The 22,305-nt window shown below is 47.6% G+C and overlaps 1 protein-coding gene across 1 annotated transcript in view; it reads right to left on the reverse strand.

Moving 5' to 3' along the window:
* Window positions 1–22,053, reverse strand: part of FNDC1 (fibronectin type III domain containing 1) — a 97,690-nt gene extending 75,637 nt beyond the window's left edge. Inside the window, exon 1 of the mRNA XM_033404017.2 lies at window positions 21,778–22,053. Within this exon, the coding sequence (XP_033259908.2) occupies window positions 21,778–21,886 (109 nt within the window). The 5' untranslated portion in view covers window positions 21,887–22,053. The remainder of the gene's footprint in view (window positions 1–21,777) is intronic.
* Between the last annotated feature and the right edge of the window lie 252 nt (window positions 22,054–22,305).

Below are 22,305 nucleotides of genomic sequence, written 5' to 3' on the forward strand. Positions count from 1 at the left end.
GCTCTGCAGTGTCGGTCCTCAGAGAGTCCGCAGAGTGGCCTCAAGGGATTCTCCAGGGCTGACGAAAGCCCTCGGGAAGGCTGGGTCCAGAGCTAGGTCCCATGGCCGGCCTGGTCTGCCCAACATCTACAGGGCTCATTTATCATAGTGGACAGGGCTCAATCCCTCACCTGTCCCTTCCCCACCTCCCCACTCTGGCATCTCTCTGGACATCGGATACGGACCACACACTCAGTACTCACTTAAATGGCTAATGGGTTGAAGAGAAAGACATTAGGATGGTTTAGACTAATGAGGTCAACCGAGGGTCCCCAACCCAAACACCTCCAAGGACAGGAAGATGAAACAAATAAGCGAAGACATATTAAGGACTGTAACGCTCCGACCAGAGGCACAATTTACTTTCTGGCACCTGTTGACCAAAAGGAATTCAGGATCCAGACTGTCCAATATTCTGGGGAGTTTTTTCTAAGAAGCTAGAAATCCTGATTTTTGTGTGAAGTCTCCCAATTTTATACTAATTCACTTAAGTTTTAAGAAACACTATATGAAGAAACACACACACACACACACACACACACACACACACCTCAGCTGGCCAGACTCAGTCCACTGGCAGCCAGCTGGTGACCTCTACCTTAACTCCAGAAGAAACCACTTAGTTGCTGATCCTGACAACTTCCCAATGTCCTGTGTGAACGTTGAGACTCCCATGGGAGTCTGGGTCCATCAGTAAGAGCACCAGGTCAAGGTGCATATGCTAAAGCCTGGAGAAGAACCAGCACTAACCCAGCCCCTGAAGGCTTGAGGTACAGATCTGTTCAAGGACTCATTTCCCACCTCCAGAATTCCCTCTCTCTCCCAAGAGACCCAAAAGCTGTGAAAAGAACTTGCCTAGGCTCCAAGGAAGGAGGACCCATCTCAGGATGAGTCTAGGGAGGGGAGTGTGAGGTACTGCCCAGGCTTCAGCTACTCGTACAGTCAATGACTTCCACATGCCCAGCTCTGCCCTAACCATCCCAGACCGAGAGTCCCTACTGCCTATTTGATAGGCCCACGTGAGTTCCAAACTGAACGTGTTGAAAATGAAACTCTTGGTTCAGACTCACCACCCATCCTTAAGGGTACACACCTATCTGCAACAGCGGAAAATAAATATGTTCCTAGAAAGGGAGCTCTGTCAAGGGCTACTTCTCAGATTAAGAGAAGGAAAGTTCAGAATCCATTCATACAATGAATCAAGGATAAAAGTGATTCAAAAAAATGACACAATCCATGGGGAAATCCTGCTGAAGACTGTGATTCAGAATAGTAACTGGATCTTTCTGGAGCCAAAGTGTTGTGTTTGTTTGTTTTGCTTTGTTCTACTTTTAAAAAACACCCTCCAGTTACTTCATTACATTCTCCAGACAGGCAAAAAGAGAAGGGAAGGGAGATGGATGGCAGACGTGAGGGAGAAGTTGTGAGACCACCATTAAGCCACCTGCATGCTTCCTCTGTACCTGCTCCATCGCAGCTTTCCAAGTGGACTGACTTTAGTCAAATCCGCTACACCAAAGCGTTGGCACACAGAGTTCAACGAGTATCAGAGGAATGAATGAATACTGTGAGCTGCATTTACGGTCAACCTACCATCTAGAAACAGAACAGTAGCTGAAAAACAAGCTCAAATCCGTTCATTCCTGTGACTGCACTGGACAGAGCAACTTCTCACAGAATCATCTAGACAAGGAGGCTACACCCCAAGCTGAGGTAGGAAAATCCACCGATAAAATGTTAGTTGGTAGAACCCAATATTTTCTGAGACAATAACTGACACAGTCATTACAAGAAAAATAAGTATTTCTTCTTTGAGTTTTCTACTGCATACTTACTGAGGGAAATGACTCAAACGATAGTTTGATTTGACTTGAAAACTAAATCTGAAAAATAGATTTGTATCTCAAAACTCACGGTCATATTGTACTACACAATTTATAGATTGACGTTGGATAGCAACGATGCACAATGATGAGCTGAGCTGATAAATAACAAATCACATATAATTTTATCTCACCTGACTGAGTATGTGAAGGAGCTTTTCCAGGATTTGAAGGGTAGGGGACAAAAGCGGTCCTTAGGAACATTTGAGCTCAACCAATTTGAGAAAGTAGATAAAGGAGTTAGAAATCAAACTATCAGGTTTATTACTGAGGAGGCTGCACTGGAGAAGGTGGATCTAATGTGTGACCTCCATCGCGCCTCCTGTCCCCCCTCCCGTCTCCAGTTCTGGGTAGACACAGCCGAGCCTGCAGAGCAGACAAGCTCAGGACCACTGCCTCACAGGCTGGGTGAGAGCAACAGGCCTGGGCCTCCACCCAGCGCTCCCCATGGGTAAGCAGGATTGGAGCCAAATGCAGCCTTCCTACAGCAAAGCAGCCTCCAAGAGGACACCTGTGTGCCTGACTCTTCTAATTCGGGAATGCCACCGAGTAGAGAAAGTAGACCAATGGAGACTGGGCTCTCACCACTCACCCCTCCAGTCAGCACGCCTCAAGGAGGGGAGGGAGCACAGGATGAGGACAGAGGCCAAAGCAAACATGAAGAGAGGACAATGGAAGTCCCGGAGCATCCCCAGAAGCTTGTTCCCTCAGCCCACTGGGCGTGACCTCAACCTGAGGCCAAGTGCGGCTGCCTCTTCAGAGCAAGGGTCAGGACCACTTGCCCCCCCTTCAGAGCCTCCCCCAGTACTAATCACTGTCCCACCATGTATCTTTCTGGGGTCGTAGGTGGGGACTGCCCGCCCCCAGGTCCCCAAAAAGCTCTGAAATAAGGAAGGCTCATTCTTTAACCAAGTCCAAAGTCAAGTTGACCTCTAGCCTGAAAATCCACTTCTGCCCTTTCCTATTTCAGTCCCAAATTTTGCCCACCTCATGGTGTCCAACATAGCCCACGAGATTTCAGCAATGAGATGAAATGACAAAATGAAGATACTCTGAAAATATAATACTAGCAACATAAAAAAGTCCCCGTTTCAATTTGTCTCTCCTATTACAAAAGTCCCAGGGAAAAAAAGTCCAAGAGTGAAGGCTTCTCAGCCTCACAGCTTAAATAAAATAGAAAGATGTGAAGTCCAAATTGCTTTATTCCCTTACTTCTTATCCTGTTTCGCCTCCGCCAGAAGAGATTCATTCAAATGCCCAGAGGGGGGTCAGTGTTCTCTCAGAACTGCAATCTCTGCCATCTTTCACTGGAACTGGTGTCGATTCTTCAGGATTCCCTGGACTAAAATTAATTGAATCCAAAGTCTCTCAGCTCCCTACATTCCTAAAGAGTCCTAATAAGACCCTAAAATCTCTGCAAGACCCTAAAATCCTCTGCAGGGAACCAAAAATGTGCTGTGTGAAGGACACATATTATTTTTCTCTACCCAGTGAAGCCTCCCCCAGTTCTCTGGTAACAGACCTCTCTGGTCCTGTGACCCAGCCAACCCCAAAAACTTCACAGGAATTGTTCTCACTGGAGCTGGACCCTGAATACTGCCTTTGCTCTCGGTTGGCATCGTGGGTGACCAGTTCTTGCTGTCACACGGCGAAGAGACCAGAGATGGAGAGAAAGAGTCTGGGCACCCCTAAGACCAGCTCGACCCCTGCCCTTTCCCAAGGTACGGTTCCACAAGCCATGAATTCCGGAATTTAAATTAGTTCGAGTTGGGTTTTCGCCACTTGCAGTCAGAACCTAATGGATTAAGAGCCTATTAATCAAAGTCTTCTATGGAAGTCAAAAATAACTTTTTCGAAGCTACCCCAGCAGCCAGTACATTTGGTCACAAAAGGCTGCCAGTGCAGACACACCCAAAGAAATTAAGGCAAACACCAGCCAGGGACGGCTGCCATTCTTAGCTGAGGACGCCTCGTAGCCCACCCAGTCTGGCAACGGAGGCCGAGAAGCAGGAGAGGACAACCTTGGTTAAGGAGAAAACCCCCAAAGGAATGTTAAAAGCCTTGGAAATAAACTGGCCCCTTAAAACCCCAAAATGCTAAAATTATTTCTTAAGTATACCAAGGATTGCTCTTTAATGCAAAAAAACCCTTCAGGTTTGTGTAAGTCTCTCTACTGCTTTTTTGTCTGAAATTCAAGTTTGACTTTCCACTGAAAACCGCCAAATACTTCCCAGACTCTGAAATGAAGAAAACACAAATCTCAGTGTAACCACAAATGTTTGACCAAAAATCCAATCGATACGCCAAAAAAGGTTAGGACGTACTGAAATTGCAGTGTAGCTTGGGGGAGGAAGCAATGAGATCTACAAATCTGACTATGATTCCCAGGAAAGCTGGAAAAATTCAACAATTATCCATAAGATACCAGACAGCACAGGGCTATCCAGAAATGCAGAAACAACCAGATGGTTGGCAGCATGTGCGCAAAACACTGAAATGACTGCTTTTTAAATAATTTTTCAAATGGATGTTGGAATTCTATTTGCCAAATAGTTATGACCCTTCCCTTCCAAAAAAAAAGGGGAGGGGGGAAGTACATGGTGTTTTGCAACTGTGCGAAGTAAAACCGATACTAGTAAAATTTACAGGTGGCTGATTGAGTTTTCCACCTGAAAATCTGGGGCTGGGTAGACAGAGTCAGAGTATGAAAATAATGGCCTGGCTCCTCTTCTGACATTTCACGCTAGGCATGGGGTTCCATCAAAGTGTTCCCCACGGTCGGCACAGTTCTTTAGGTATAATTGAATAAAAAATGAAACCAAACTCTAGATCTTTGGGGTCTTTAAACGTAAAAAACACTCCAGGGAGCTGAAAGAGCTTTGCAGACAGAACCTCTGAGCCCACCATGGGGATCCACACAATACCGGCCTCACGCAGAGAGAAACACCAAGGCAAGCAGGTGCTCCGGGTCCCTCGGGAGGTCAAAGGTAGCCAGGGCTCTCCGGACTTCACCCCTGGTTCACATCCCTCAAAACCCAGTCAATTTCTCCAGGTTAATAGTGACTTACTGGATTCTACATTCCACCCCATGCCCCCAAATATGGCAAATATGTCCTGTCGTATTTACCTGGGAAGGGTGTATGTGAGTAGAGAAGCTAGAAGATTCCAAACGGCCCGGGCAGCTCTTGTGTGTGGCTGGAGCATCAGTCCCGGTTTCCTAATGGCCAGAGGGGCCAGCCGGGCCCTGGGTGCAACTGCACCCCTGCTCCCACGCCAGCAGCCTCTGCTAAACCTGAATTCCCCGCAAGGTCCCTCGCCCCTTGGGCATTTTCCAGTATTTTGATAACAACAAAGCACCATTCTAGTCAGAGGAAAAGGCCAAATTCATATGCGTACATGCCACTGTGCTTATACGGGTGCTGGATGGTCACTGAATACAATTGTGAATCACATTTTTTCTCCATTAGCTCAAAGAAGCCAAATGGTGAAGCCATCCAAATCTCAAAATTCGAGCCACTGGCTAGTCCTTAAGTAGAGTTTGTCTGAGTCCACTTCCATCCTCTCTCGCTGGCAGCACCACTGCACCCGCATCCAGCTGTGTGCAAGCCTCCTCCACCCTGCGCCGGCTTCAGGCAGCCTCGTGTCATGGGCTGAGCCGATCCCCACACTTGGCTTCGGGAAACTACTCCCCTTGGGGGCTGCACACAAGCTGGTCACGCCTGAGGCCACCAGGCACTCCTGTGGGCACATGGGGACTTCCCAAGGGAAGAGCCCAATGCCACATGGACAGTGCTTTCTCCTTTGACCCCTTCTCCACAGGAGCTGGCCCCCACCTTCCCAGCCAAGGCCATTTGCACCCTCAACACAGCCACAGTCCCTTGATGCTGGTAAACAACGCTGTCATTCCAACACTCTCGCATCACCTCAAGGGTTAACAGCTCCAGATGGACAAAGTTTGCTTAGAATGTTCTAGATTCTAGGTTGTTTGTTTGTATTTGGGGGGATACTGGGGTGAAGAGTGGAAGCCAGAATACTTGCTAATATAGTTTAGCCTCATTTTATTCCCCTTCATTATCTTCTCTCTTTCTTCTCTCCTGACCCCCAGCACCTTGGGAAAGATCTACAAAGCAGAAAAACACAAAAACTGACCCAAAAATGAAGGAGCAAAGAATTCTGTTTCAAAACAAACAGCAAGCGGCAAAGCCAAAGTCAGATTCTCCAGCGCAAAGGATTCTCTTAAAATGAATCTGCCTTTTCCCTCAGGATGTTTTCTGAGACGTTTTAAGTTGAATTTTTATTAGTCCCATTCAAGCCAAGTTTCCCAACTAATTAAGAACAGTTTAGCAGTTTGCATTGAATTCAGAAACTGCTGTATAGATACTGTGGGTGGGGTACCCAAGAGCCATGCCCAGCTGCTTCTTCCTCCCTTGCCTTCTTCTATAGTAGGGGCTGAGATACTGAATATTCATAACCCTTCAGCTTCCCCTATAGCTAAGGGTAGTCATGTGGTCAATTCTAGCCAATGACATATGAGACAGTTACTGCCGCCACCTCCAGGAAAGCATTATCAAAGGGTCAGGATCTGCTGTCCTATGCTTTTGCCTTTTGTATCTTCCTCCATTTCCCCCTCCCCGGGATGTCAGTGTGATACCTGGAGATGCAGCAGCCATCTTGGAACATCAATCAAGTAACAAGTCTGAGAATGATGACCTGGCCTGGGGTGGCAGAGTGGAAATACAAAAAGATCCTGTGTCCCTGAGAACCTCTCTGCTCCCGAGTTTATCGGTGAGTAAGATAAACAATTCCCTAACCTGTTGAGCCACTGCTCACTAGATATCGTGCTATCAGCAGCCCAGTCCTTGCTACCTGATATCATCATTTCTGGATCCATAAAAACAAATCACTTTTTCTCTCGATTTCTAAATGAGAACTGCTTTAACTTTAATGTCATTCTGTTTGGTGTTTCTAAGGGATCCACTCCAGGAATTTAATTTCTTTTTTGGTTTTATACATTTATGTGTCTTTTTTTTTTTCACACACACTGAGGAATTTAATTTTGACAGTGTCAGTGATTTATTTGTCAGTATGCCATGGACTTGCTACCCAGATCATGATGCGGCCAGAAAGGGTGAACTTAACCAGCAGAGCTGGCAGAATTTGAACATTAGGAGTTAAGGTTTTAAAGCCCTTGTGGCCATTTTATTCAGGAACCAATGTAAGCAAAAGCTACTGTTCCAGAGACAAACACAAGAATTCTTCCCCATCTAAACCACCAGCTTCCCAGAATGGTTTAGGGAAATGGAATTGGAGGAATTCCACAGACATATTTATCTATGACAATAGGAAAACAAGGGACCCTAAAAAGAAAATGCCTAGATGTGAGAAGGGAACATAGGACTCCTCCCTGCTGCTGGATGGCATCAGAGACCCTGCGAGAACCCAGTACTTGCCAGGCTTTTGTGGGATCTTTTGCACATTCTTCAAATTCAATTCGCAGCTGAGAAATAGCTGGTGCAGCTTAAACTCAGCCTACTACAAACTGCTTGACGTGCCAGCCAAAAAAAACTCCCTGAAAATTCATTCCTTGTCCCAAAATGTGAAAGTCATTGTCTAACTATGTTAAACACTTGGGCATTACTGTCGCTATAATCACCGCTCATCTTACTCAGAAACCTCCCTGAAAAATACCCTTAGAAGAGAGGCCAAGCAAATGTTGTGGACAGGAAGGTATGAAACAGAGTAAATGAGGCAGACATGACCAGAAGCCAACCCCACATGGACCTCCAGTGACAACCCAGATTGCTAAGGATAATCACTTTCTGAAATACGTTTTCGTATTTAAAATGTTTTAATATTTCAGATAATCACTTACTGGTTACGAATGGGCAGAGGCAAACCATCTACCGATGAAGATGAAAAAATGTGCAACACACCCAATGAGCAAAACGTTTTAAGTTTTGCAATGGGACCATTTGTGAAAAGGAAAAAATAGAGAAGCAAAAGAGAAGGAAGGAAATGAACATTTGTTGTGTAGCTACGCAGTGCCAGCCACTTCATTTACTTCTGCAGCAGATATCTACTGAGCACCTACTACGTGTCAGATTCTGGGCTACGCACTGGGGATCCAGAGGTGGTTAAAAAGAGTTCACGTGACCAACCACTAGCTCTTGAATCTCCGTAACAACCCAGTGAACTGTGCTTTGGTATCCTCGTTTTTATTCAATATTTTGTTTTTACTAAAGCATAGTTGATTGACAATGTTGTGTTCATTTCTGCTGTACAGCAAAGTGACTCAGTTATACATGTGTATACGTTCCTTTTTTATATATTCCTTTCCATTATGGTTTACCAGAGGATATTGAACATAGTTCTCTGTGCTCTACAGTAGGACCTTGTTGTTTATCCATTCTATACGTAAAAGCTTACATCTGCTGACCCAAACAGTATCCTCATTTGTATAAATGAGGAAACTGAGCCTCAGAGAGTTGAGTGACTCGCCAGGGGCACACAGCTAGTAAGTGATCGTGGTCACTTACTAGACTCAGGCCTGTCTGAAATCATAGACCATATGCTCTTCCTCCTATACCTGGTTGCCTCTCAGCTGTCATTATAACTCCAAGGAATAAATGTAGGCCTGGAGAGAAATCAGAACCAAAGGTATAAAACTGAAAGTCATTAGTGGAAGCTGAATTCACTGGGACACGTGAGCTCACTGCACTGAACGAGCTCTTCTAAGTGTCAGGAAGATGTCATGCTGCCAAATTCTCCTTCTCGCTCCTTCACTTACGCTGCTTCCAGCAACAGCTGAATCATTCTCCTCGTGGAAGTACCTCTCCTGTCCTCCCTGAGCCACAGTCTCCCGCCTTCCAGGACACCATACTCCCTGGTTTCCCTTTCCCATCACTTGTCTCCTTCAGCAGCTCCTCCCTCTTTGCCAGAACTCAAAACGTTCCAGTGCTTCCAAGCCCCGCTCTGGACGCCCCTGTTCTCTGCGTACCCCTCCTGGGCCTTCACTAAGTTAGCATGTCCAGTCCCAGGACTGCAAACACCACCCATGTGCTCATGGCTCCCGAATTCGTAACTCTAGCTCTGGCTTTTCCTCTGAGCACCAGCGCATCCAACTGTCTACTTAGCATCTCCAATGAAACCCAAACAACACTGGTGTCTAAAGGATGACAGGGACCAAAATGTTTCAAATCTGAAACATTAGTGATAAAGGGGAGAATCAGGATTCAAATTGCATCCTGGAAGACAGGAGTGGAGAGGTTTTCAGGAAGAAGGGAATGTCCGTCAGTGTCAAGTAAAGGCTCAGAAGAGCTCACTTTTTCTCCACTTGTTATTAGGACGTGTCCACTCCCATTCAAAGCCCCCCAACCAAGCAAACATGCCACCGATGTTTCACTCTGCAAATATCAAACTTAATTCGTTCCTTTTCTATAGCTGCCCTCCAAGGATTTTTGTGAGAATAAAGTGTGAAAGAAAATCATAAAGCACTCAATAAACGTGAGATACAACAGTAAGCAGAAGAGCCACAGAAGGACCAATGTCACCAATTACAACCCAATAGAAAACGACCCGGCAGGATTCCCAGTACCTGGGCTCTTGGCCAGCGCCCCCTCCTCACACAGCAGGAGTGGGCTTTGGGTCCTCGTTTCCCTCAATCTCAGGAAATACCCTTACATAATATACTTAGAAGTTTTAAATCTTCAGAGTTGAAAGTCGGGTAACCTGATCCAATCTCCCCTCTTCAATCTGCCTATCAACTGCGTGTCTAAAATGGTCTTCAGTGCTTTCCATGACTAGACGGTTCTACCCACATTCCAATAGGTTTCCCCCACCTTCAAGGGTAAGCATCTATGAATGTGTTACTCAGTTGGGTGATGCAGGGTTATTAGGCAAGGCGCTGCCCAGGGATACAAGTGAGGTAATCACAGATATACAAGAAAGGCAAAGGTCTTCAGTCTCCTGGGCGAAGCACTATATTGGCATCCAAACGGAAGAGCGAGGGCGTCGACATTAAATATCATCTGAGTGCTGCTAACAATAAACGTTATCAGGGCTCAGACCGTCCTCTTCAGGCTAGGATGATCAGAGAACAAAGTATGGCATCAGTGGAACTCAAGGACAGCCTTTGCTAGAGGTTTCTCCCGTGGCCACTGCTTTCCACAACTTGCATTCTAATAGGACACTTAATCTCTTAAGACTCTAACCCAGCCTACCCTTTAACCCTCACAATGTTCCTGAATTGCTCCCTGCAAGGAAAGCTCATTACAACTTCAGAGCCTCATCAGACCCTATGGAACTCATCCCAGACAGCCCTCATGTTCTACAAGAGACACACAGTCTACTCAGACAGTAGCGGGTGCCTCATCTCCCAGGCCTCTCTCTCCCTGGGTGTTACAGTCAAAATGTCATCATGACAACCGTAAAATAAGATCAGCCCAGGTCTCAGGAAAGTCAAGGAGCTTGGTGTTCTCTGTCCGTCTTTTCTCTTCCCTTTGACTGTGGTCTGCTTGGATATCTGTAGGTATGTATGTGGCTTCTGAGAGTTATTCAACGTAAGAAGATGCTTCAATCCTCCCAGTCTATCAGAAAATAATAGAAAGAAATCGTTGGGTAGGGTAGAAAATAGTATTATCAACAGCAGGGCCAGGGAGGCATTACAGCAGAAAGAGAACATGGTGGCTTTCCGTCACACAAAGAATGTCAGGGAGTCAGACACTCTGGGAGAGCGAAGCTGCCACATCACACCACCTAGAAGACTCCACTAGACAATACAACCTCGATAAAAGAAAGACAGCAACACATCCCAACTTTTACTAAATAGGAAAAAAACGTAGATTGTGTCAACTTCAAAGTGCACCCGCCAGGCCAAGTCCTCGGACAGATCTGGTGATTTCTCCTGCTGACCTCACGATTCTGTGTGTTATCAGTGTAAAAACATTCAGAACTTAACACTCTATCTGGCAGGCGGAAGTTGATTAGAAAGTGCTAGATGATCCTGTATTGCTACACTGATCACATTTGATGCCATTATTTATTGTTGCGTCAATCCCAACTTCTTTATGAAGTCTTTGTAGCCTGTGCCTTAGAGCCTAACAGAGTAACTTGCCCATAGCAGACCTGATTTAACTATTTAATTATTTACTTTATGAACGAAGGCTTTAGCCAGGCTGGATCTATGAACTAGGCTCACTGAACGTGCGTAGGTGTTTGGAGCTCTGGGTTTACAGTTCAGCACACAATGCAACACAGTGACTCACATCTGCCCACTTTCCAACTACGGCCCAGGGCTGGAAGTTGTGTGAATTCTTTCACCTACTGAAAAGGAACTGTGTTGGTATGAAGGCATACCGTATGTTGTGGGTTGAATTGCGTCCTCCAGAAAGATATGTTGAGCCCTCATGCCCAGTACCTGTGAACGGGATTTAGAAACAGGGTTTTTGCAGATGTAATCAAATTAGGATGAGATCATGCTTGACCAGGGTTGGCCTTAATCCAGTATGACCAATATCCTTATAAGATGACACACGGGGAGAATGTCACGTGACAACGGAGACAGAGATTGGAGTGACACACCTACAAACCAAGAAGCACCAATGATTCTGGAAACCACCAGAAGCTAAGAAAGGAAGGATCCTTCCCTAGCGCCTTCAGAAAGGGTATGACCTTGCCCTGCAGATTTCAGATTTCTAGCCTCCAGAGCTACAAGAGAATAAATTTCTGTTGTTTAAAGGGCCACCCAGTTTGTGGCCCTTTGTTAGGGCAGCCCTAGGAAACAAGAATACCGTGTAAGTAAGATTCTTCACTCCCGCTGCAGACGGGACTTCCAACACAAGCCAACACTCCTCAAAATTCGTGTGCTGACTCCACAGGTTAGAGTGAGAGGCATGCAGGGGCCTGCCCCACACCCACAAACCACACATACCCTGCTGGCCTCAGGTCAACAGACATAAAGCGACTGAATGTATATCATATGTAATTAATACCAAAGAAAGCATATCTGATCATTCAGTGAATATTTACTAAGTACCCACTATTTTCAGGCAGGATTCCAGGCAATGGGGAGAATTCAGTGAACAAAACTGACAAAATGGAGCTTCTGTTCCAGAGGAGAAAGACAGGCGATTACCACCACACAAGTGAAATATGCATACTCTCAGGTAGTGATAGAGGTTGAGGAGAAAAATAAAACTGGGATAAGAAGTGCTGTGGGGTGTGGGTAGGATTATACTGTTAAATGGTGGGGAGTGGTCAGGTGAGGCCTCACAGGAAGATGATACGGCATAAAGAACCTGAAAACGGTGCGGGATATCCCACACATGTTTATGGAGAGTTGTTCAGGCCAAGGGAACAGCAAGTGCAAAGGCACTGGGGCTGGAAGGCGCCTAGCACATTAGGGAAGCAGCAAGGAGGCCCAGGGGCTGAAGCTGATAGTGAGGGAAGGCCTGGTGAGGAAGATGATCATGTGTAGCCTTGAAACTTGCTAGGACTTCAGTTTCTATCTGAGAGAGGTAGACGGCTCTGTGACGTCATGCATCCTGAGAATCACTGTGATGCTGTTTTTCGGTTTTTTGTTTGTTTATTTTTGCTGTACGCGGGCCTCTCACTGTTGTGGCCTCTCCCGTTGCGGAGCACAGGCTCCGCACGTACAGGCTCAGCGGCCATGGCTCACGGGCCCAGCCGCTCCACGGCATGTGGGATCTTCCCGGACCGGGGCACGAACCCGTGTCCCCCGCATCGGCAGGCGGACTCTCAACCACTGCGCCACCAGGGAAGCCACTGTGATGCTGTTTTAAAAACAGAGTGTAGGGGAAGAGGGCAGGAACAGGGGGACCAGTGAGAAGGTTATCGCAGTAATCCAGGTAAGGTGGCTTGGACCAGGGTGGGCGTAGTACTTCCCTGCCATGCCAAATTACTCACCATAATATCTCAGTACACACAAAATACTTGCAAACTAACTGTAGTGATCTCAAGCAGAATGGGCAAAAATATATACTTTTTAAAAATAGGCTTTTACCTATCTCGAAAGGTTATATATACAATTCCATTGATATGACATGACATTTTTTTTTTGGTCCTAGTTCCCTGACTAGGGATTGGAGCCCCCTCGCCCCCTGCAGTGGAAGCTCAGAGTCTTAACCACTGGACCACCAGGGAAGTCCCTGATATGACATTCTTAAAGTGACAGAATTACAAAGATGGAGCACAGATTAGTGGTTGCCAAGGAGGAGGGGAAGAAGGGAGGTGGGCGTGGCTACAAAAGAAGAGCAGGAGGGGTCCTTCCGATGGAATGTTCTGTATCTTGACTGTGGTGCTTGCACAATCTACACGTGTGTTGAAATTACACAGAAACACACACACAAAAGCATGTGAAACTGGTGAGCTCTGAATAAAGTTGATGACTTGCACCAGTGTCAGCTCCCCAACCAGGGCAGTGCACTGCGGTCACACGAGATGTGACCTTCGGGAGAAACTGGGTGACGCAAGGGAATCTACAGCTCTCTGAAAATAAAAACTTTTAAAAACCATTAAAAAAATGACCTTTTACACACATAATGTCGTCCGAAGTCCTGACCCTTCTGCCTGGGGAAATGCTCCCGTAAAGCTGTCTTTACACTGACCTACAATAAGTACAGCAAGCACCCCTGGCCTCCGTGTGACAGGTTCACCCACGCTCTCCACTTTCTAGGTGGAAGCATCAGTGTGACGACCACACAGCTGGGCCATTGCTAGTCCGGAGAGCCTGAGCCTTCGCTGTAGAGGATTTTGTTTTATAAAACACTATGAAAGGGGCTTCCCTGGTGGCACAGTGGTTGAGAGTCCGCCTGCCGATGCAGGGGACACGGGTTCGTGCCCCGGTCTAGGAAGATCCCACTTGCCGCAGAGAGGCTGGGCCCATGAGCCATGGCCGCTGAGCCTGCGCGTCCGGAGCCTGTGCTCCACACGGGAGAGGCCACAACAGTGAGAGGCCCACATACCGAAAAACAAAACAAAACAAACAAACAAAAAACACTATGAGGATGAGGTGGTGCTGCCCTCGTGAGATTGTGCCGGCAGCTTTCCCCTCTGTCGACCCAAAGTACCCATCGGTGTCAACAGGTCTGGTTCTTCAGATTCCAGCTGGCAGGACCCACCTGGCCGGGGCCGCCCTCACCTGGCCTGGCCTGGCTCGGGTTGTTCCTCTGAGCTCCCAGGAGGGCACACGTGACCCAGCAGGTCTCCCGCCTCTTTGGCCCTGCCCCGCGCTGGGTGGTCCAGCTGCGGGTGACTGTCAGTGGGACTGCACCTGCAGACAAATGCGGTGTCGTCTCAAATTAGGAGCCGCGGCTGCACACCTGCTCGGATTGTTTACTACGATGCTAAGTGGTTCCAGCCACAGCACTAGGGTGCAGGGACCCACCATCCACCCTTCTCACAACAGCAACACAGGTGCATCCCCGATCCGTGTCTGCTGGCTTTGGCCAACCATCTGCCTGCGACGAAACAATACAGCTGTCCTGGACCTTCCAGTCCTAACACGCATCCCACTGCCTGTACCCTCCCCTGCCCTCCCCGTGCCTGTGCTGTCACAGACGGACTGTGTGTACTGGACTCGGCATTCCTGTGCTTGCCGAATGAATGAATGAATGAATGGACACCTTCCAATGGAAACTCCCACAAAGTGAGAGCTGGAAGGGGCCCTTCTCCACATCTCTAGTCCAATCCCCTAATTTCGCAGATGAGAAAACTGAGGCCTGAAGGTCACAGTGCCTAAGGTCACAGTGCAAATGAGCGGCTGGGTCAGGGCTACTGGAGTGAATGAAGAGCTGTGACACCAGAGAATAATTCCTAAAAGACAAATCCCAGCATTTCAATGACGCATCTCTTCTGAGAAGTCTGAAACCCTTCACGCTCGTAGTACTACAGTCTCACCAGGTGCAGGTCTGTCAACCCCACAGAGGAGCTGCTCCTGCTTCTCAGTGCTGGTCCTTGATTTAACCCTCCGCTGTAATCAAACTTGAATTCTGGGAGCCTTCTGGTGAAAATCCAAGGCCAGCGGCTCAGGGTTATGAACTCCATCACACGGGTCAAACATTCCCAGAGAAGCCCTGTGTTAAAGGTTGAAGGGTTCATGTAACAAACTAGACACAGAGCACTGGCCTCCAGGGCCCACTAAGTAAAGGGCACTCCCCACAATAAGGATCTTGCTTATATCCAAATGCCAAATCGATTTCGTAACAGGGAATATGGTTCACTAAAACCCCATCTGAAGTTAAGCCCTACCAGAGTTTAACATGCTTCCGTGTACAACAGAATCATTTCTCAACAGCAATGTGACCAAAGCACAGATTTGGAAGGGCATCCTGAGCAAATCAGAAACGGTTGTACCGGCCTAACGAAGAGACCGACATAGGAAACGTCCAAGCCAGCGGGAGCCGGGGAGTCTGCAGGAAGAACATGGGGTCTCAATCCAGGAGACTGGAGTCCAAATCCCAGGACCCCCACTCAACTAGATGTCTGACTCTGGGACAGTCCCCTCGGGGTAAGATGAGGATGTTACCAACTTCACAAGGCTGCAGTGAAAATGAAATGACATGACATACAGGGAAAATGGTAAACTGCGGCACTTTTAACTGCCAGTTCATATTAAAAAGAAAGTCGAGGCACAACCTAAGAACTCCTCATAAAGGTGAACACAGGATTAACTAGACTGTACTTTAAGGATTATGATGATGTTACCATTTTATCATGGCCTCCACATATAGGAGGCCACAGGAGAAGAATTAGCAGCTCTCCAGTTATTTCAGTGCACTTCCAAACCTGTCTTAGGAGTTGCATTACTCTCTCTGGTTACAAAGAGAATCCAGTGAGCATGGAGGGGAGATACTGAGAGAGACGGTTTCACCCAAACTCACTCAAAACTGACTTCCAGTGCCCAGGAGGCAGGTACCTCCCCTCAGGGTCCCTTGTGCTCACCCATCCTGCAGCTGCTGCAGCTTTGACCAGAACCTGCAGATATAACAGGGGTACCCCAGCAGCTGACCCCAGCTTTAGGCTTCAAATTCTTTCTCACCAACGGGCAACTGAAAATTGCTAACTTGCAGGCAGGTCCACTCTCAGTGAGTGAGTTGTCCTTCCCAGCTTAATATCTGAAGGAAACTCCAATGAGTAGCAAAATTGAAAAAAAAAAAAAAAAGGGCAAACACTAAGGGAAAACCAAAGCAGGTAACTGAACGTATGTCCTAAGTTTCTTGTCTCTGTAAAGCCCCGGCGACGGGGGCTGGAACGCGAGGAGCCAGCGGGCGGCGGCAACGGGGCAACGCGGCGGGAAGGCCCCGAGCGCCCTCTAAGGGCTGTGGACCGCAAGTGCTGCCGCCTGCCGGGCCAGGAGCCGAAAAAGGAAGGAACTGGGAGAAAATTGTGTCTTCCGCATCTTCCACGTGGCATCACCTACTACTCAGGGGCACAAAAATTCCTTATTCACAATTTCTAAATTTTCATCACCTGATCCATACTGCAGAATTTTCCTTGATAAGATGATACTAATAACACAATTCCCCCAAATTAAATTAAATTCATCTTCTTTGTAACTAAGACAAGGATAGTGTCTTAGGAAAAAACGATGTTCGCCATGTGTTTAACCAATATCTCCCTGAATCCAAATGCTCTAAAATATGTCTACTAAAATAATGCAACAGGGACTACCCTGGTGGCACAGTGGTTAAGACTCTGCGCTCCCAATGCAGGGGGCCCAGTTTCCATCCCTGGTCAGGGAACTAGATCCCAAATGCATGCCGCAACTAAGAGTTCGCATGCTGCAACTGAGGAGCCCGCCTGACGCATCTAAGACCCAGTGCAACCAAATAAATAAATAAATATTTTTAAAAATTATTTAAAATAATGAAATAATATCCATTCTCTGCCCTCAGCTACCCAGTTCTCCCCAAAGGCAGCCAAGGTCTCAATGTCAGATGTATCCTAACATAAATATTCTATGGTTAAACACGTGAATACACATACATATATATTCTTTTCTCTCCTTTATCTTTATACATTTAAATACTCACGTCCATATTTTCTAACTGAAATAAAAGCTTCTGAATAGAAGTTTTATTAGAACTCAAGAAATTCCTAAATTCCATAGGGACCAATGAAAAGAGCTCTGCTCCTTAATCAGCAAATCATGATGGGGCCTTTCCTGAAATGCTTACATCTAGGCTCCCTTTACCCACACCCTCACCCCTTGCAGTAGCAAAATAATGGTCCCCAAAGATGTGCATGTCGTAACCCCAGAACCTGTGAATGTGTGATCTCACACAGCAAAATAGACTTTGCACATGTGATTAAGTTAACCATCTGGATATGGGAGGTTGTCCGATGTAATCACAAGGGTCCTTCTAAGTGAAAGAGGGAGAAGGAAGGTCAGAGTCAGAGAAGCTGATGCATGGATGGAAGTGCAGGGATGCCATTGCTGGAGAGGTCACCAGCTGAGGGTCGCGGGCACCTCTGGAAGCTGAAAAAGTCGAGAACCGGATTCTCCCTAGAGCCCCAGGAGGAACAAAACCTTTGATGTTAGCCCAATGAGACCCATTGCAGACTTCTAACCTCCAGAACGGTAAGATAATAAATTTGTGTTATTTTAAGCCACTAAGTTTGTGGTAATTTGTTATAACAGCAACAGGAAACGAATACACCCCTCCACCCCTCACCCCCAACAGGGCCGGTTTTCAGGCCTTTGTGTCTTAAATAGAGCTATGAATGGTTTTGGTAAGATGATGATCTGGAACTGACCAGTGATAACTTTCCAAGGACATAAATTATCACTCTGCAATTCTATTACAACCTCTAATTCCTACTAATGAATCGTGTGCTCAGTTGACAAATAAAACAGTTCTTTCATCTGGGGGAGGAGGGGCTCCAATGTACAAGATAAAAGGAAAGGGTGTATTCACCCACTCCTCTCAAAGAGGACAGAAGTAGGAGGGGGACCCTACAGAGCTGCATGTAGGTTGGGCCACAGGAGAATCTGTGAGGGCTTCTAGAGGTGGAAGGAATCTTTCCATTTGCTTGGTCCAGTGGGGATTGACCAACTGGCCCGAAGCCACACAGCAGGTGAATGGCAGTGCTGAGACTCAAACCCAGGCGCCTTGATGTTGAACCTACATCCCCTCTATAGGCAGTGGTTATCAAACTTCCTTTTCTCAGATTCCTATCTACTCTTAAATTAATGAGGATCTCACAGAGTTTGTGTTTTTGTGGATTTTATCTATCCGTATCTACTGACCAGAAATTAAATCTAGGAAGAGGTTAAACTACGTACTTATTAATTCATGTTAAAATAGCAATAGTAAACCATTACAAGCTGACATAACAAACTGTATTTTATGAAAAATAACTGTTTTCCAAAACACAAAGAAAATGAGAAGAATGGCATTTTTTGGCATTTTGGCAAATCTCTTTCATAGAAGACAGCGGGATCTCCTATCCGATTATGCCTTCAACCTATTGCAGTATGTTGTTTTGGCTGAAGTACCTGAAGACAATCTGACCTCATACAGATATGGGAAAGGTATTTTAATAGCCTTACAGATAATTTTGGAAAATCTTTGATACTACACCAAAACTCATCAAGTAGCAGTTTCTTAAAGGTTAGTTGCAATGTACAATCTGAAACCATAAAAAGAATTTTTCACATTTTGTTACATTAAAAATCCACTGGGCTATTTTGCACTTTGATGGACCTTTTAGCCAGGCAAGATATTGTAACACTGTGCATGGGTCACTTGGATTTACCAGTTCACTTGCTTATGCAGAGCATCTAAATGTTGACACATTTTATAACAGTATTTCAAAATCGTGTTCTTTTATATCACCACCTAACTTGTTAGGAAAGTTTCTAAGTATTGGGAAGCTTTCAAGTTTAGGACATTGGAGGTGACATGGCAAAATTCTACTTTTCACCTGACAGCTCAATTTTCTCACTGGCAAGACATACTAGCAGTTATTTTACCAGAAGTGGCAGACCGCCTTTGTTCATTTTTTTGAGATGTCTGCCAAATACTCAAGTCAAAATAACTGGTCTGTCTGCAGCCATTCTTTCCGGTAAAGGTGGCGTTCCATGAAAAAAAGCGGCTAGTTCAGCTCACAAGTCAAACTATCACACAACTGCTTCTCTGCGGGATTGCTGATGAACTTGAGCAGTCAGCAGAATTGCTTTCTGTGCCTTTCCCATTTCCTCACACGGAATATTAAAAAGACATGCAGACAAGGGTAGAGATTTGGTTAAATTAATCATTTTTACTGTTGCACCAAGGACATTCTTCATGGAAACTGGCATATCCTTTCTCAACTTCAAAAGCCTGAAAAATGCAGTGACTACCAGCTCATGGTGGCACCAACGCTAAGATTCACACTACAGCACCCGCAGTTGAAGTTTTCTCACTAAGCTTTTGTACCCTCCCTACAGATGTCACCACTGTGAAAAAGGCAAATAATCTTAGTATTACTTTGAAAATAGCTTTGACCTTGCGGATTCCCTGAAAGGGTCCTCAAGCTTTAAAGAAAAAAGCTTTTAAATCACCCAAAACCATCCTAAGATAACCACTATAAATGTATGGGAGTATGTGTGTCCTCATGTGTTTTTAGAAAAACGTATCTTATCAGACTGGCAAGTGCAATCACAGTTTTAACTGTTGCATAGTATTTTATTGTAGGGATGAGGGGGGAGCATGCATCACTTGCTGATTTTGTTTTACATTTTAATTGACCACCAAGTTGAAGGGTTTATTTAGATCTTCAGCATGCCCTGCAAATCCCCTCTGTTTTAAGGAAAGCTCCTCTGAGCTGTGATAGGTCAGCCACTAGGAAGGTGGCTCTGGGTGATTTCATGGCAGGGATTCTGATCCCGAAGGTCTGGGGGATGGGGGAGGGCCTGACTCGAGCAGCTCGCTAAGCCCATGCATTCGTTCAGTGAGAGAGGAAGCAGTGTGTCCACAGCCCTGCTGCAAGTACCAGAGTACAAGTCTGGAGCAGTGACTGCAGCTATTACAGCAAGACAGGCAGGAAGCCTTCCAGAGAAGCCGGTGAATAAATTACGTGCCCCCCGATTTCTTCCCTAGCACGTGGAGCTCTCTGCAGGCGATGTCGCTTCCTTCTATCATTTAAATGCAGTAGATATGCATTTCAAAATGTGTTTGTCCTCCTTTGTCTGCTTCTAGTCTGGTCATCATTTTCTTGCAAATCCCACGTCAACACAGTAGAGAGGAGTGCCAGTAAGCGTTCCAGCTCCCACATTCCACAGCTCAGTGATTTACAGAGCGGAAGGCGAGCCAAGGAGCAGCACGCGGAAGGCAGCAGGATTCCGGGAGCGATCGCAAGCCGCCCAGACTTCGGACCCACGCAAATGTAAACCCGTCGGGCAGGTGGCAGTGGAACCTAACAGGTACAAGGCTGCAAAATGCCAGGGTGGCACTGGCTCCACTTTCAGTCTGTTTTCTGATACAAAAACTCTTTCCAATTCAGAGAATTTTAATTTAGAAAAAAAAAAAAAAGCCACGGGTTGTAGGGGGGGAAGTTGAAAGGCTTTAAAATAGTTTTATTCTTGATAAGTACTATACAAATATTCAGTGAATGCTTTCCTAGAAATTGCTAACAGAGACGAAAACAACCTACAACTGGACCCTCGTTTTATGAAAAAGTGGCATTTAGCATCCCAGCGCTTGGCATAATCCTGAGACAAGCGTTATGCACGATGCACCCACCAAAAAGACTCAGAAGGCAATGGGACCCCCAACTTTTCCCTTTTCCCTTGTAGTAGGAGGGCAGTCGACTAAATAGCGTCATAAAGCAAGCAGCCCTCCTTAGAATCGCATCTGAATTTTTATAACCCAGCTGGGAGTGAGCAGTGTCAACAAAAATGTCGACTTCAAACCGATGACATAAATAAAAGCCACACAGTGTCAAGTGTGAAAATGCCTGCACAGGAGGTGGAAACAAGGGCCACCAACGGCTTAGGGATGAAAAATTTGTCTCGCTCTGCGGGAAACGTACAAGAAATCTGAAAACAGCGCGCTTGCATTTTCTGAAAAGCGTTTCTCACATTTCGGCCCCCAAAGCAATCATCCACCCCGTCTCCAGCCTCAGCCTTCGGGGAATGGTGAGCTTCTCCCGAAATGACCCTCCCTCTCCCCTCTCCCTCCTCTCAAGACAGATGCCCCCTTCCCAGCTCCAAACTTCCCACCGAGATGCAACGTAAGAGCGCGGCTTCTCCCTGGGCACCGAGGTACCCGATTGCCCCGCGGCGGCCCACAGCTTTCCCCGTGCCCTTAGAGAACAGTCCTGCCTCTCTGCCTCCCTCTGGTCTCCCGAGTGCCGTCCTTCACCAGGCATCCGTGCCTCGGGGCAGGTGAACTGGAGGAAAGAAGGATGCCCACGGGGAAATTCTGGGCAAAGGAAAGCATCACCCCTCCCCGCACCGCAGAGCCGAGAGGTCGCCTTTCTTTCATTCCCCCCCCCCTTCTTTTCTTTGCCGGAATGTTCCCGGAATGTTAGACTGCTGTGTCTCCCGACTCCGGGCGTTCGACGGCAAAGTTGAAACCGCTTTGCGCTGAGGTCCCCATGCCGCCAATCGTGTCCCCGGGCCCGCCTCCAGCGCGCGAGGCTCCGAACGCCCGGACCCGCGTCCCCAGCCGCCCCTCCGCGCCCCGACTCGCGAGCGATGAGGACGCACAAGTTAGTGACAGGACATGCAGCCAGTACAGAGCAGGCCGGCGGTCCCCCGAGCGACAGGCGGGTGAGCGGCGCACGGAAGGCGAACAGGGAAGCGGTGAGGAGGCGCGGAGAGCCGGGCGGCCGAGGCCGGGACTGCGCATACCTGGAGCCCCCACCGAGGAGACGACTGGCAGCAGCGCGGCCAGGAACAGCAGCGCCGCCCAGGGCAGAGGGAGCCGAGCCCGCCGGGACGCCCCGACCTCGGGCGCCATCGGGAGCCCGGGGTGCGCGGCGGGTTGGGCCGGGCAGCTGCCGGGTGGGCGCTGGGCTGGAGCCTGGGAGCGCAGAGGGGCCGCCGTCGGGTCCCCGCCGTCGGTGTGCGTCGGAGCGCTCTGCGCCGCACCCGTGCGCCCAGGCCCCGCGCCGCTCGCTCCCTGTCCGCGCCGCGGCCGCCGCGCTCCGCACTGAGGCCGCCGGCCGCCGGCCGCGCCTTTTAGCCGCGCGCGGGCGCCCCCTGCCGGCATGCGGGCTGAGGGGTGGCGAGGGTGGCGGGGTGATGGCCCGAGGCGGGCGGGGTGGAGGGCCGCGGCTCCGGGTGCCCAAGCGCCCGGGAAAACCGCTGGGCGGGTCTAGAAACGCAGTGATTGCTGTGCGGGCGTGCGCTCCCGCTGTCTAACCTCTCCGGCTTTCC

Source organism: Orcinus orca, chromosome 12 (genome assembly GCF_937001465.1).
Source record: "Orcinus orca chromosome 12, mOrcOrc1.1, whole genome shotgun sequence".
Classification (NCBI taxonomy): domain Eukaryota; kingdom Metazoa; phylum Chordata; class Mammalia; order Artiodactyla; family Delphinidae; genus Orcinus; species Orcinus orca.